General features: G+C 32.2%; 1 protein-coding gene across 1 annotated transcript; it reads left to right on the top strand.

Moving 5' to 3' along the window:
• Window positions 1-477: 477 nt before the first annotated feature.
• Window positions 478-1,521, top strand: LOC113736617 (calmodulin-like protein 3). Its single transcript, XM_027263675.2, has one exon. It carries the CDS (start codon window positions 709-711, stop codon window positions 1,390-1,392), a length of 684 nt encoding a protein of 227 aa, XP_027119476.1. The 5' UTR covers window positions 478-708; the 3' UTR covers window positions 1,393-1,521.
• Window positions 1,522-13,414: the final 11,893 nt, after the last annotated feature.

The raw sequence follows: 13,414 nt of genomic DNA, 5'->3' as shown, positions 1-13,414 counted from the left end.
AAACCCTTCAAATATTACATTCCAAACAACCTTTTAGTTACAGATACACCTTTTAATCTTTGCAAGAAAAAAAAATAAAAATTTACAAATCAAAGAGAATGAATGCCATGAAATGCTTATCAAAATTGATATGCCAACTGTTTAAATACAAGCTGTAAAATGAATTCCCTCTTTTACTATGCAAGTTCACTCCCAAAAAAACAAAAAAAATGAAGGAAAAAAAACAAAACTTTATTGATCCTTAGAATCCTTAAAGAGTTAATAAAACTTAAATTAAGCAAGTTGGGCAAAGTCAGACCATTCATCACACCCCAACAAAAGCACCAAACACACAATTATAGCAACGCGTTTTTGGAATCTCCAATGCCTTATAAAATACTACTACACTGCTACTAACTTGGGTCCATTAATAATAGTAACTACTACTCCTACTGCGCTCCTACTTCCACTACTGTTTCAAATCTAATACGCGTTTTTGACAGATCCCATCCCATTTGCTTGCTTCTTCAAGACAGCTCTTAAAAAGCCTACCAGTCCATCATCATTGGAGACTTTGCTTACTTTTTGATTTGCTAGTTCTTGCTTGCAATTTGCATTATCCCTTTTTCTAGCTATATATTTTTGCTCTCTCTTTGTACATCTTCTATATTTAGTCTCATCTAAACCTCCTACACAAACAAGACACTTTCTCCCCGCACAAAATAAGCAATGCCATCCATTTTGTTGAGGATTTTCTTCCTATACAATCTCCTCAACACATTCCTCCTTTCCTTGGTTCCTAAGAAGCTTAGAACCTTTCTCCCCACTTCTTGGTACCCTTCATCACCACAACCACCACTAAATTTTTTCAAGAAAAAGGATAATACAACTCCACCTTCGTCCACCACCAACCCTTCCTCTTCGTTGCCGGCCTCATCTCCTCGAAGCATTAGACGCAGGATGGATGCGGACGAGCTCAGACGGGTTTTCCAAATGTTTGATAGAAACGGGGACGGACGGATCACAAAGAAGGAGCTGAATGACTCGTTGGAGAACATGGGAATATTCATCCCTGACAAGGAGCTAGCTCAAATGATTGCCAAAATCGACGTCAATGGCGATGGATGCGTGGACATTGACGAGTTTGGATCTTTGTACCAATCCATCATGGACGAGCGCGACGAGGACGAAGACATGAGAGAGGCTTTCAACGTTTTTGATCAAAATGGCGACGGATTTATCACGGTGGACGAGTTGAAAACCGTCTTGCAATCGCTCGGCCTCAAGCAAGGTAGGACTTTTGAAGATTGCAAGAACATGATCATGAAAGTTGATGTGGATGGAGATGGTAGGGTAAATTTCAACGAGTTCAAGCAAATGATGAGAGGGGGAGGATTTGCTGCATTATCTTGATTATTTTTATTAATACAATTCTTTTCTTTTCTTTTCTTTTCTTGGGTTCCCTTTGTGTTAACAACATTACTTTTGAGGGAGTTGTTGTTCTTTTTAGGTTGTAAATATAATATGATATTCAATTCTATATCCTTAAGATTCCCAATTCCAAAAAACAAGGGATAAGACTAGTGAACACAAGATCCAAAGCAATGCTCTAATGGTTATGGTCATCCACAAGAATATTCATAGATGTATATCGATGCCAAGACAGCTGAAGCTATTGTTGAATGCTTTCAAATGTTATTAATTTTGAGCACTTGGGATCCCTTCCAGCAAGGTTTGTAAAATCTCAATCTGGCATTTCTGCTTGCGATCATTAATAGTGATCCAAATGCAATTAATCTCTATGGTCATGGAAGAAAGTTGCTTTGGGATTGGGGATTTTGGGGAGGGGGATGTTAGGAATCCTAAGCATTATAAAGAACTTGTATTTTTATTTTTTAATATTGGATTTTTATTTTTTGATCTATCTTCTCCTTTTTTTTTTGTCTGAGATAGAATATTTTCAGTTGTTTTGGAAATTTTCGCAAGAGTGTGATGAGTGATTTTGACATGGAATTTTTATAGCTATTGAATAGTGTTTTGGCAATTCTCCTGCATTTGGACGCTGAAAAGTTGAAGAAAATTTTGAAAAAAAAGAAAAGAAAAGAAAGAATGTAATTATGCTTAACATCTATTATATAGAACAAGTTAATGATGTTTGCTGAAATTGAAATATTAGAAAAGGGAATTGCAACAATTCCTCTTTTCAATCTAGGGCTAGGCTCATAAGTATGAACCACCTGGGTCTTATTAATGAATATAAGCAAGGTTTCATGTGGCCGAGACTAGTAAGTCAGCACCTCTATAATCTATAAAGGAGATTGTTTAAGGTGGGACCTACGTGTCCTCGTCTCGCAGGCACCAGCTAATTGTTAGACAAACCTGTTGTTATCAGCTCAGTTTTTCTCAATTGGCGCTAACACTACTGCTGTTCGGCAGGAATAGCAACGGGCGTGGGGTGGCGTGGGGTGGGGGACCCTTGCCCTGCCTGCCCCACTCCCACTCCGCTGCCCAAATATATAATTTGTATTATATAAATATATAATTATTAGTATAATTAATTATATTAATTATATTGTATATACATAATTTAATACTTATAATTATATATGTGGGTGATGGAAGGAGGGTATACTCTATCAAGTGATCTCTCGTCCCATTAATCTTTGCATGGACACTCACTCTAATTGTCATTTCAACTGTTTAGCCTTACTTCGGGAATATTTCTTTTTAGGGGCAAATGCATGGTTGGCCCTTCAACTATTATTTGTACATTTTTAATCCACTTATTTGTATATCTTCAGCCTTTCAACTTCTAAAAATGTATGTTTCTTGTCCTTCGCCCGTTTAAGTCGTTAAGGCCAATAGAAGCTACATCATCACACTCAATACACGAGCAAAAATTGAAGGTCTAATAAAAGGGATAGCCCAAAATTGGAGAGTTTTTTATTCCATGCAAGTATGATCAAATAAATCATATTATTTCAACCTCCATGACATGAGGAATTTGTTGGTATAAAATATTAGAAAATTTGACATCAATTGAGCCATGAAATGGCTGGAAAAAAGTCATGAGAGTGCTCTATTGTGTTGGATTTCAAACCAAATTCCTTGTCAATTTGACTGACGTTTGAAAGATTTGGTAGAGGATTTTCAAATGGTGATAAGAATACCATTTTTTATTTTAGATATATTCATATCTTGCAATGTTCACATAAAACTTAAACTAAATTTGAGATCAACACGAAAAATAGAGTTTAAAGATGTAGTTTCATTTAAATTGACAACAATGAGGTAGTGGTTAATTCTTGATTTAGTGGCGAAGTTAGAACCTTGGCCTAAGGGAACTTTGACCACTAAATTTTTTTAACATATTTGATTTATTGTAATCTATGTTGATTGGAGAAGTTTGAAGACCAAAATCAATATGTTAGAAAATTAACGGATATTTATAAAAAAAATTTCTCGTTCACTCCTTTCGTTTGATCCTTGTCGATTTGAATGAAGTTTGAAAGATTTGGTAGAAGATTTTCAAATGGTGACCAAACTATCTACTCATATCTTGCAAGATTCACATAGAACCAAACCAAAATTGGAGATCTATACAAAAAAAAAAAAGAGAAAAGAATCTAAATTTGACAACAATGAAGTAGTGATCAATCCTTGATCTAGTGGTGGAGTTAGAACCTTGGCCAAAACTTTGACTATTTAAAATTTTTAAACATATTTGATTTATTGTAACATGTGTTAATTGGAGAAGTCTTTAGAGTAAACTTAATATGTTAGAAAACTAATAGACATTTTTAAAAAAATTTCTCTTTCACAGCTTTAATTTGATCCTTGATTTTCTCCTAAAAACTTGATGATCACCTTTGGTTATTAAAAGCTAATAGGTGTGTACTCAAAAAAAAAAAGAAAAAGAAAGAGCTATCGTAGGTTAATTTCTTATTTTATTAGTGTTATATGAGGAATTTGTTACTTCAATCTCTATTCATTAACTATAGGTAAATTAATTTCTTATTTTATTAACGTTATATAAAGAATTGGTCACTTAAATCTCTCTTCATTAATTGTAAGTAGGTGTGCTTTACATGTTCTCCCCCATTCTCCCAATTTGAGCAGATGCAACTATTAAAAGTTATTGAAAATCTTCACAACTATGGTAATTTTGAGAAGTTGAGGGGGGCAATATCTACCCTCACTTCACCATATTACATAGCTTCGCCTCTGCCTTAGATCGGGCTAATTGATTAGAATATTGGTGTATAAAAGAAAAGTCAGACACTTGCGGGTCTGACAGGCCGTGGTATAAATCTATGGGTGCCGGGCCGTGTCAGCCCGGCACCTGACACCAAAAATTTTTTTTTTTTTTATAGTTGACACAGCCCGGCACCTGACAAAGTCTGCAAAAGCTGGCTGCCGGGCACTCTCTGCCCGGCAGCCAGTCAAATTGTTAAAAAAAAAAATTCGGCAGGCTGAAAAAAAAAGCTGGCTGCCAGTGAAATTGTTTAGAAAAAAAAAATGCGAAACAAGGTACTAAACTATAGAGCCTTCTTTTTGTTGGGGAAGAAAGAGGAGGGGTTACAGGGGCACTGTTGGATATACGTAGAGGCGGTAGGGAGTTGGGAATGGAAGCTAAATTGCGGAGGAAAGAAAGCTCCTGTTAAGTGAAAAGAAGCTCAGCAATTTGTTTTGTGAAAAGAAGGCAGCTCCTGTGAAGCAAAAAAGCTGAACCAAAAGAAAAATTTACGTACGATAACTGTTAGCCATTTAGTCCGGGTAATTTAAATATTTGAAATAATACCTATGCTAATAAAATAAATATATAAAATTAATGTAATTAGCATAGCTTAATTTCGAAACTAGTGATATTAGTTTAATGCAATTCATTTTTTGTTAAGATAGTTGATAATTAGTTTACGTTATGTAGTATACAATTATTTTAATTAGTTTAGTGGATTAATTAGTTTAATTAATTGAATGAATTAATTTTAAGAGGTCTGATTAAATGAATTTAGATGTATTTGGCGAGGTTAATTAATTGAATGGATTAATTGAACGAATTTGTGCAATTGAGTTTTGATTAAGATAGCCATTTAGTCGGGGCAATTTAAGTATTTGAAATAATATCCATGCTAATAAAATAAATACATAAAATTAATGTAATTCGCATAGCTTAATTTCGAAACTAGTGATATTAGTTTAATGCGATTCACTTTATTTGTTAAGATAGTTGATAATTAGTTTACGTTTTTTAGTATACAATTATTTTAATTATTTTAGTGGATTAATTAGTTTAATTAATTGAATGAATTAATTTAAAGAGATTTGATTAAATGTATTTAATTAAGGTGCTGGGCTGACCCAGTCCGGCACCTGACATCTTTTTTTTTTTAAAAAAGGCACCTGATATCTTTTTTAAAAATAGGGAATCTGTCAGGTGCCAGGCTGATATCTTTTTTTAAAAAAAGGAACATATCTGTTGTTTTTAAACCTGTCTGATTTTTTTTTTTACACCTATATTCTAATCAATTAGCCACAGAAGAATGCATTTCTGACAATATTCTTCCATCCACGGAATTAAAGTGGAGGTAAGAATTAAACATTGGTTACATTTCTATGGTGGAAAGTTCACTTTTCTGCGCACAATAAGCAGAAGCAATGCAAATGTGGAGATGCATAAAGTAGTATATTGGACACTCGAAAAAACGAATTATGCATGGATGAAAAATATTATATATATTAAAATTATAATAAAAGTCCTTTTAAAAATTTATTCATTATTTAATGTTCAATACTTTATTTGGTATATTAAAATAATTAATTAAATATTCTATTATATTATAAGTAACTATATAACGTTAAGTCGATTGAATAATATGTAAGCAGTTATTGTTTCACGACCTGCTAAAGTCTAATGGAGCATAGTTTTTTTGTCCAATCGTACGTAAATTTTTCTTTTGGTTCAGCTTTTTTGCTTCACTGGAGCTGCCAGACATTTTTTGTTTTGTCCACAAGCCTGCCAAAAGGGGCAAATCTGAAGCAAAAAAGTGTGAAAAATTCACGAGAACTACTTTGTCTGAATTGCATTGAAGCCTGCCGATTTTTTTTTTAAACAATTTGACTGGCTGCCGGGCAGAGAGTGCCTGGCAGCCAGCTTTTGCAGTCTTTGTCAGTTGTGTCAGCCCGGCACCCATGTGTCTTTTATAAAAAAAAAAAAAACTTTTTTGTGTCAGGTGCCGGGCTGTGTCAGCCCGGCACCCATAGATATATACAGAACCCCTGTCAGACCCGTAAGTGTCTGAATATTTTTTTTCCACCTATATTCTAATCAATTAGCCCTTAGATCGATGGTTGTTGAAATAGTGATTGGATGTGGTTAGAGAAAGTAAGATGGTCAAAACTACATCATTTTAAGGCAAATTCTATTGGGAGTAATATTTGAAATTGACATATTTCCAGAAGTTGTAGCATTAAAAATACGCAAATAACAGTTAAAGGACTGAAAGCGTGCAGATTAATAATTAGAGGGCCAACAAGATTTTTTATGCTTTTTTTTATCGTTGCCTTGGTTATATTCATGCTTTAAGACCACAAAAACTAACGGTGATGCAATAGGAAAGTCACCTGACGCTGCATTAGTAATACCCTTCACGCCTTTTCCAGTTTTCCTCCGAACACCAACCCTGCACGAGATGGAGACCAGCAGGATGTATAACTTTCTAAAACTAGCATGTAAGTGTAACCAGGAGTTATTGGAATGCAGGATTCAGTAAATTGTGCAATATTCTCTCTTGTGCACAAAATTTATTTGATATTATTTTCTATAGAGAAGAGTTGAAGTTAATCGTACTTTGTCCTCGAGTTTTGGGAATAGTCACACTTAATCACCTAAAGCTTCAATTGTATACACTTTGACCCAAAAATAATATTGTTAGTGTTTTTTTTTGTTTATAAAACAACATAATTTCATTAAACTCTTCACTAATGATAGAAATTACATCATCAAACATATACAGAATAGATCTGAAAAATGGATACTACATATCTGAAGAACAAATAAAAATTACGTTTTAAAGTTCCAAATTTTAAAAAATGAGATAAAATAATTGTAATTTCACGAATATCTGTGCATGCTTCCAATCACAAAATCTATTGATCAACTACTTTAGTCCAAATATTATGGTGAGATTTACCGAATAGACAAAAAAAAATTCTAGATCTGATAATCAAAACCTAAAAAACTCAGATCTAATAAAAAAAAAACCTAAAACTTTCATCAGGAATCCTTAGAAAAGAATAAAACTCTCATTAGAAAAGTCTAAGAGAGATGAAAACTCTCACTAGGCAACCCTAGGAGAGAAGAAATCTCATTAGAAAAACCTTATGAGAGATTTTATTCACATAAATAAAAAGAAATTATAGAGAAGACTCCTCTCATGGGGAGACATAAAAAAAATCTAATCTCTCTCTTATGGGAGAGTTGAAGAAAGTTTTGGTTAGAGAATTTTTTTAGAGAGAAGGAAAAGAGGAGGAAGAGAAGAATTTGAGAGTATATTGTTAGTGTTTCTGGACACATATTGTTAGTGTTTCTGGACACTAAAAATTCATATCAACACTTTTATTACACTGGAATTGCCCTTGTGATAAACTATGACTTTCTCATAGTTCAGGGAGACAAAGTGTATATTTTTAGACTTTAAGTTGTATTATATCCAAATTAAGAATAGGCAATTTGTAACAAAAATACACAACAATTGTTTTTTTGTTTACAATTTATACTACAATTTAAGTATCTATCAATGATTATAAGATTAACCTATAATTTATAATACAAACCACATATGCCTAGATCCAAAATACTTTTTGACAAAATCCCATAAATTATTGAAAAAAGTTTTCATAAAGTTTTTCAATAAATTCAAATTTATGTAAAATATTATTTTTAGAATTTATGTGTTTTAAATGGAGCGAGTGCCCTCTATTATTATTTTTTGAACAGTACATTATATATAATCTTAATTGTTTTGATGTGCTTTTTAAATTATAGGTATTAACCTCATGATCTTTGATCTCAAAGAATAAAAAATAAATGAGGTATGCAAACAATTTAATAGATTTGGTGTCAAATTTATTCTTCTTGGACCATGCTTCTGTATATTTTCAGACTTTAAGTTGTATTATATCCAAATTAAGAATAGGCAATTTGTAACAAAAATACACAACAATTGTTTTTTTGTTTACAATTTATACTACAATTTAAGTATCTATCAATGATTATAAGATTAACCTATAATTTATAATACAAACCACATATGCCTAGATCCAAAATACTTTTTGACAAAATCCCATAAATTATTGAAAAAAGTTTTCATAAAGTTTTTCAATAAATTCAAATTTATGTAAAATATTATTTTTAGAATTTATGTGTTTTAAATGGAGCGAGTGCCCTCTATTATTATTTTTTGAACAGTACATTACATATAATCTTAATTGTTTTGATGTGCTTTTTAAATTATAGGTATTAACCTCATGATCTTTGATCTCAAAGAATAAAAAATAAATGAGGTATGCAAACAATTTAATAGATTTGGTGTCAAATTTATTCTTCTTGGACCATGCTTCTGTATATTTTCAGACTTTAAGTTGTATTATATCCAAATTAAGAATAGGCAATTTGTAACAAAAATACACAACAATTGTTTTTTTGTTTACAATTTATACTACAATTTAAGTATCTATCAATGATTATAATATTAACCTATAATTTATAATACAAACCACATATGCCTAGATCCAAAATACTTTTTGACAAAATCCCATAAATTATTGAAAAAAGTTTTCATAAAGTTTTTCAATAAATTCAAATTTATGTAAAATATTATTTTTAGAATTTATGTGTTTTAAATGGAGCGAGTGCCCTCTATTATTATTTTTTGAACAGTACATTATATATAATCTTAATTGTTTTGATGTGCTTTTTAAATTATAGGTATTAACCTCATGATCTTTGATCTCAAAGAATAAAAAATAAATGAGGTATGCAAACAATTTAATAGATTTGGTGTCAAATTTATTCTTCTTGGACCATGCTTATGTATATTTTCAGACTTTAAGTTGTATTATATCCAAATTAAGAATAGGCAATTTGTAACAAAAATACACAACAATTGTTTTTTTGTTTACAATTTATACTACAATTTAAGTATCTATCAATGATTATAAGATTAACCTATAATTTATAATACAAACCACATATGCCTAGATACAAAATACTTTTTGACAAAATCCCATAAATTATTGAAAAAAGTTTTCATAAAGTTTTTCAATAAATTCAAATTTATGTAAAATTTATTTTTAGAATTTATGTGTTTTAAATGGAGCGAGTGTCCTCTATTATTATTTTTTGAACAGTACATTATATATAATCTTAATTGTTTTGATGTGCCTTTTAAATTATAGGTATTAACCTCATGATCTTTGATCTCAAAGAATAAAAAATAAATGAGGTATGCAAACAATTTAACAGATTTGGTGTCAAATTTATTCTTCTTGGACCATGCTTCAAACTTTTTCCCCCCAAAGCACATTGTCAAGATTTGTAAGTCAAAGCGTGATGGTAAATGAAACATCTCCAAAAACTGATGATTATATTGTTTTGATCATATCAAATTGATGTGGATATGTTTTATTATAAATAAAATACTTGCTCCATAGTAAAAAGTATACTTTTTATGGTAGCATATCTAACAATAACAAAATATTCTTTCGGGCAAATAGCAATACAAATCAATATGGAAATTATTATTTTTTATCCATTATTGAGATAATTGATTATATTAAAAAGGATAATACTTTTTCTATCTCAAGTTTGACCAATCTTAAAGCACATAAGAGTTTTAGATGATTAATTATTATCATAATGTTGAATTACTACAGTATCTGGAGTTGTGTGTTCAACAATAATAGCAAGGCAATAGAATCACTATAGTCATTTTTAAAATGATGTTAACTTTTCTAACATTTTACCAATCTGCATGGGGGTCAAAGAGTATATTTTCAATATTGAGAGTGCCAAAGTGTGACTACACCTAAAGCTGGAAGGGGGGAGGTGTCAAAGTATGATTAACCCTTGGAAAAACTATGTGTAATTGTAGAGAAAAACTTAAGGCCGTTTGGACCCAAAAAAAAAAGCCCAAAAAAAAAGAGATCAAGTGCAACCTTGAGGAGAAGTCAAGATACTGGAAAACAGTTCTGTGTTACATAAGTGGGATACACCATGATATAACCAACATAATCCCCACACCACAAAAGCTGAAAGGCAACATGATGTCTTATCTGAAAGAGATTAAGCTTAACTTTGGCATGCACTATTTGGGGGTGCAACACAAATTCAAGAATGATTTCTAGCATGCACAAGTTAGCTAATCTATATATAAGCCTCTAAATCCATCAAGTCACAAAACAGGCCTTCTAACCAATTTTTTTTAAAGTAAACCCCCATCTAGGCCTAATAAATCAATCAAATGGATGTTGATGGAGATGGTATGGTAAATTTCAATGAGTTCAAGCACGTGATGAGGGGGGGAGGGGGGAGGATTTGCTGCATTATCTTGATTATTTTTATTAATACAATTATTGTTTTAACCCTTTGTGTTAACAACATCAATTTTGAGGGCGCTGTTGCTCATTTTAGGTTGTAAACGTATGATGTTCGTTTGATATCCTGAAGATTCCGCAATCCCAAAAAACAAGCAACAAGACTAGTGATCACAGATCCAAAGCAAGGCTCCAATGGATATGATCTACAGAGAATAGAATATTCATAGATGTATATGGATCCCAAGGCAGCTGAAGATGTAGTTGAAAACTTACAAATGTTATTAATAAGGAATAAAGGGATCTCTTCTAGCAAGGTTTATAAAATCTTCATCTGGTATTGCAATTACTCTACATAGCTATGGAGGAAAGTTGCTATGGGGTGTTGGTTTTTTTTTTGGGGGGCGGGTTACGAGTCCTAGCCCCGAGGCGATAGAAAGCATATGCATTTTTCTTTTCTTTTCTTTTTTTTTAATCTATCATTTCTTTCTTTGTTTGAGACAGAATATTTTCAGTTGTTTTGTGAAGTCCATTAAATAGTAATCGTTTCATCACAGAGGTGGAGCTAGACAGAAAATGTAGTGGGAGCAACGTTAATATATCAAATTTTACTAATTAATTTTTAACTGTCGATGTACGTCAAAAGTTGTGTATATAATTAATCTACAATTTAGCAACAAAATAAATATATCTCAAATCTCAAATTCCTAGTAAAGGATTCTTCCACTTCTCCCCTCACAACTCTAATAAATTTTCTCTAGATTTATGTTAAGATGAAATAAAAAAAACGAGCAATGTTTGTGAATTTCAATGTGTAGTAAAAAATGTTAAAAAAAATTTCAAATGGTATATTGGGTGCACATTAGAATAGATAAAAGAAGAAGAATAGATGCAAATGAGTCTTTCTTTATTTAGACAATATGGTGTCATTTATTTTAAGGGCTGTTAAATTATATAGAGACGTATAAACAAAGCGTACATTAGTACTTTAGGTTTTGTTGAAAAGTAGCGAGGGTAATTTCATTTAATATGGGGCAAACCTATAATTTTATATGCATATGTAGAGATTTTGGCAGGGCAATTCTCTAATACTTAAATTTTGTTGAAAGATAGTGGAGATAATTTTATTTAAGTGTGAGGGTAAAACTATAATTTTATATGTAGATACGGAGATTTTGGTGGAGTCAAGCCCCCACTTTTTCTTCATCTCTATTTTCATAACTGATTTTGAGATGCAATTTTGTTAACCAGTGAATATATGGAGTGTTCTTGCAATCGTCCTGCATTTGGATGCCGAAAAATTGAAAAACAATGTGGGAAAAAGGAAAAGAAATCCACTAATTATGCTTAACATCTCTATATAGAACAAGTTAATGATGTTTGCTGAAATTGAAATATTGGAAAGGCAAACTGCAAGAATTCCTCTTTGGTCTGCAAAAGAAGAATACCTTCATTCCACAATTCCAACTATCAATCCAGGCCCATAAAAGTGATCCACCTGCGTCTGATCAGTACATTGTTCAACAAAATTTGGGACAGAAACGGTCATGAGACGCCCTGTCATAAGCCCTCTTATAAGCCTCACAAGCCTCAACAAGAGGCCCTCAGCCAGCCATACCTGCCCTGAATTTGTGTTCAACATGGGGACATAGTTCCTATTTGTGCTAGCATCACATGCACCAGCTAATTATTAGACAAACTGATAATTAGTCTACTTTTCCTAAATTAGTATTTCTGTTCAAGCCTGCTTGGATTTTTTTTTTTTTTATATACTATAGGTGGCTTGCACTCTTACCTGAGGGGGCAAAAAAAAAAATGGTTACCTTCATGCTTTAAGACAACAACTGCTAATGGTGAAGGAGTAAGAAAATAACCTGAATCTACATTAGTGAGGGCGCCTTCTCCTTCCAACCCCAACCATGCACGAGATAGAGAGCAACAGGATGTTTAACATACTAGTATTATTGGCACGTTACCTAGAAATATTGGACTGCAGGCCTTAGTAACTTGTGCAATACTCTCTTGAAAACAAGTACGTTTCAAACTGGACGAGTGCACTAGGTTTCTTCGACTCTATATATATATATATATATATATATATATATATATATATATATATAGGAAAAATTGTGTGTAATTAGGTAGTAAAACTTAGGGAAATATACACTTTTTATCTTCATTATTTGGGATTGAACCAATTTCGTAACGATTGTTTCAACAGAAACACATTTTGTGCTTTAAATTTCGATTTGAATTAGGGATAATCGACATTTAATTGCATGATTTGGACCAAAATTGACATTTAATCACTCAATTTCAAAGGTGCATTTTCTCTATTGGGAGCCCGGAGCCGTTTGGGTAGAATTCAATAATCACTATCACTATGGGTGTGATAAACTAGTTAATGATACTGAATTTTGATGTAAACCAATAGAATGTTTGGTCAAAATTATTTAGGAATGAGGTCGGTTATCATTTTTTTCCCTCCTCTTTTCCTTTTTCTTTTCTTTGTCTAACTTATTTTCCTTTTTCTCCTTTCTTTCCTTTTCCCTCTATTTTCCTTCCCTTCCCTTCCTTTCTTCTTTAGCAACACCCACGAATTACATCCCCCCGGCCCACCTCCCACTACCACCACTCTGCCATGATAAATGTCAAACAACTACAAAAAGCACTAAGATTTAAGCACCTATATTGCTTCGAACAACAAAATCAATAAAACGCAACCAATTTACGACAAAATCCTGCTCCGCCCCTATTTCAACCAATAAATGGACTCCATATTCGGACTTTTAGTGGCACACTATAAATTCAGACCTAGGAGCTCTACATCTATGTACAT

This window comes from Coffea arabica, chromosome 3e, assembly GCF_036785885.1.
Source record: "Coffea arabica cultivar ET-39 chromosome 3e, Coffea Arabica ET-39 HiFi, whole genome shotgun sequence".
NCBI lineage: Eukaryota > Viridiplantae > Streptophyta > Magnoliopsida > Gentianales > Rubiaceae > Coffea > Coffea arabica.
This window is presented reverse-complemented; position numbering and strand designations above follow the sequence as displayed.